Source organism: Cannabis sativa, chromosome 8, assembly GCF_029168945.1.
Source record: "Cannabis sativa cultivar Pink pepper isolate KNU-18-1 chromosome 8, ASM2916894v1, whole genome shotgun sequence".
NCBI lineage: Eukaryota > Viridiplantae > Streptophyta > Magnoliopsida > Rosales > Cannabaceae > Cannabis > Cannabis sativa.
This window is the reverse complement of record NC_083608.1, coordinates 21,434,685-21,438,330: the sequence shown is the minus strand read 5'-3', so window position 1 is coordinate 21,438,330 and position 3,646 is coordinate 21,434,685. Positions and strand designations below refer to the sequence as shown.

Here is a 3,646-nt window from a genome sequence, read left to right as displayed (position 1 = left end):
TCTGCTATAAACATCTTTAGCTTCCCTATATTTCACAGTTAAGTCACCCACTTCACTCTTACTGAACCGAATTAAACTCTGTCTTACCCGGTGAAGCTTCTGCATAATTCCCTCTAAACCCCTTCTATCAGTAGGAGTCTCCCAAGCTTCTAGAACCCTTTGTTTGTAGTTCGAGTGATCTGCCCAAAAGTTACAAAATCTGAAAGGTTTGAAGCCCACATTACTCTTCTTCTGATTCCGGATTAAGCAAAAGCTATGATCCGAAACATTATCCCATTTGAAGATAGCATCAGTGTCCATAAAAACATCCATCCACAATTTGTTAACAAACATACGATCGAGCTTAGAGAAAATAAGATCACCAATCTCATGTTTATTAGACCACGTGAAATAGGAACCCGAACACTTGAATTCCTCCACTTGGCCCATGGCTAGCCAATCTTGAGCATCTTCAATGTCCTTGGCTTGGATTTGTCTACCCCCATTTCTATCTTCATAAGAGAACATAGCATTAAAGTCTCCTAGAATTACCCAAGGCAAATTCGGGTGACCAATACTACTTAACTTTGTCCATAGAGCCTTCCTTTCCTCTTTTGAGTTACTACCATAAACCGCCGTGACAAGAAAGATATCCTTATGACCACAAACTTTGATTTTACAATGGATAAGTTGAGCATCTTCATGTAATATTTCTACTTGAACGAATTTGGACTGCCAAAGAATTAAAATTCTACCCGAGATGAGGTGGCTAGAATAAAACTCCCAATTTGGAAAGTTATTTTCTACCATCTCCTTCACTTTGTCATGTTTCACCTTTGTTTCAAACAAAGCTCCTAACCCCACTTTATTCATCCTAAAAACATCGAGAATCGCTTTTTGCTTTTCTCTCTTATTCATTCCCCTCACATTCCAACCTAGGATATTACACACCTCCATTAAAAGTAATGGAAATAGGCGGATCCGAGTTCCCATCGATAGTCTCTTGTAAGACTTCATATCCATTTTTGAAATTCTCTATAGCTCTTGTCTCAACTACATTAGCAATCTTCATTCCTTTTCTTTTTGGAGTCATCCATTCACTGTTTACAGCACCAATACCCTGCATTGACCCCTGTTTCTGTCCTTTTTCCACCTGCTCATTCTCAATGGTTGCCATAGTCCTATCAGTTCTTACTGTCTCATTCACTATCGGTTGGGAAACTCCCCCAATTGGTTCATCAGGTTCTTTATTAGCAGCTGTACTAGTCTTCTTCTTCCAAGTCACCTTGTTTTCTTTGTTACAGTTCGCCACTGTATGTCCTAGCAAATCACAAGCAGTGCACTTCGTTGGAAGCCATTCATATTCTACCGATTGTTCTACTAACTGTTTTCTCTCATTTATGAACGAAATAGTCTTTGGGGGGTTATCGGAGATCACCATATCCACAAGAACCCGAGCAAACTTAACCATAGATCTTTCCATAGTGACTTTGTCCACCATTATCGGTGTCCCAATTGTACTCACAAGGGCACTGAGATTGGTTTTGCCCCAATATTGAAGCCCCAGCCCATTCAGCCGTATCCACACTGGAACCGATTTAATCATTCTGGCTGCATCCATGTCGGTTGTCCAAGGTCGGAGGACCACTGGTTTTTTGTCAAAATGAATAACACCAGTCTCTAAAATTAGATCACGAGTAGCTTCGTCTCTGAATTTCACTAGCGTAAACCCCGAATTCATCCTGGCCACTTTCTCAATCCCAAGTTTCCCCCATACCCTGTTAACAAACCCCTCAAAAACCTTGAAAGGAGGATTAGCTCCCAACACAATACAAACAATAGCATTCTTCCAATAAGATGCTTCAATCTCAGCCTCTTCAATATCAATTTTAGCCACAATTTGATCCCCCACTTTGATGGGTTCAGTATATTCAAGTCTAGTGGAAGGAGTTAATACCTGGTCCGTTGGAAATTTGCTCCATAAATCTGCCGCAGTCGCCTGAAAGTCGGCCTTCTCAACTTCCTCCGCCCAGTTTCTTGGTATCGAACCAATGCTCTTCTCAGTGGTCGGAGCGATTTCTTCCTCATATCCCAGATCTGCACAAGGTTCATGGTAAATCTCCTCCACCGGTTCCTCCTCACCAACCGGAGAGTGCTCTGAAGCTATCGATGTCGACTCGAGTGGTGTTGATGCTGGCTTTCGGACGGCCCTCTTCTTCTTCGCCATGGAAGAGGAGCAGGTCGCACGCACGCCTAATTTTATGATGTTAATTACAAATTAAAGTTGGTTTAAATAAAAAATCAACTTTAATTAATTTTCAATTATTATTTAATTCGAAAACTAAATTCGAATAAATATCGAACAAGTTCCATATTATAATAATGAAAAATTACAAATTAAAGTTGGTTTAAATAAAAAATCAACTTTAATTAAATTTCAATTATTATTTAAATTCGAAAAATAAATTCGAATAAAATGGAACAAATTTGAAATTATCTTGTTTAAGTTGTTTTAGAAGAATCTAAAAAAAATCAACTTAAATATCTTTCAAATCAGATTTAATTATATTAAAATTAAGTTGTAACCACTTAATTTGAAAATATTCCATTTTAAGTTAATATTCGAAAAGATATTAACTTAAAAAATATCTAAAGAATCTTAATAACCAATGCCTAAAATTCCTCAACTTAATTTTGAAATTTTAAATCCAAAAGATATTCAGATTTAAGTTGGTTAGTTGTAGATAACTAAATATCAACTTAAATAGGAATATTTAATGAAAAATTTAAATTAAGCTTCAGAAAGAATCTAGATGGTTATAATTCTATATTTAATTAAATACAAGAAAATACATATAGTTTATCTTAGAATATAAAATTCTTTAAACTATGGTTTTCTTAAATTAATTTCAAAATAAATGAAATTAATTATGCTGCTAATCAATTTTATTAGGTTAAACTAATTTAATTAACCTAGTACAGTTATTCAAATCAGGCAAATGGGCCTTCACAATTGGAGTGGTTCATGTGAGGGGGTGCTGGGTTCAGTATGTCGTACCCACTTCTATGGCTCCCAACTCTCACACAAGGCCCAAAAGAGAGAAATTTAACCTTAAAATGAGCAACTGTTATTAATTGAATAGGCCCAAAAACTAAATGGGCCTAAATAAAATCTATCAAGAACTATGACATTTTATTTAGCAACAACAACATATATGCATCTATAATGAAATTAAACACATAGGCTCACATAGGCACACTTTGGATGGGTCCTATCATGTCGCTAGGTCATACACAGATGAAAGAAGATTGTAAATATACCTGTTACAAATTATTTACTTGACCAAGCGAGTCATGAGTTAAAATCAGATCATTGGATCTGTCAACAAGTTAACCATGGCTATTTGCAATCAAGCAATAATAAGTTTTAAAAACTTACAAATAAGCTAAAACACATACTCCTGCAACAAGGTTAGCTGGATAGTTGGATGTAGGATTTATTTAATTTTAAATAAATAATTTCGAAAAAAATAATTAATTAAAAAAAATAATTTTCGAAAATTTAAAAAAAAATTAAAAAAAATTCGAAATTAAATTAAAAATTTAAATTTAAAATTAAACCTACAATTTTGAAAAATTAGGTTTCAACTAACCTAAATATCATTTC

General features: G+C 35.0%; 1 protein-coding gene across 1 annotated transcript; it reads right to left on the bottom strand.

Moving 5' to 3' along the window:
- Positions 1–922: 922 nt before the first annotated feature.
- LOC133030467 (uncharacterized) lies at positions 923–2,206 on the bottom strand. The gene has a single exon (XM_061103220.1). It carries the CDS (start codon positions 2,204–2,206, stop codon positions 923–925), a length of 1,284 nt encoding a protein of 427 aa, XP_060959203.1.
- Between the last annotated feature and the right edge of the window lie 1,440 nt (positions 2,207–3,646).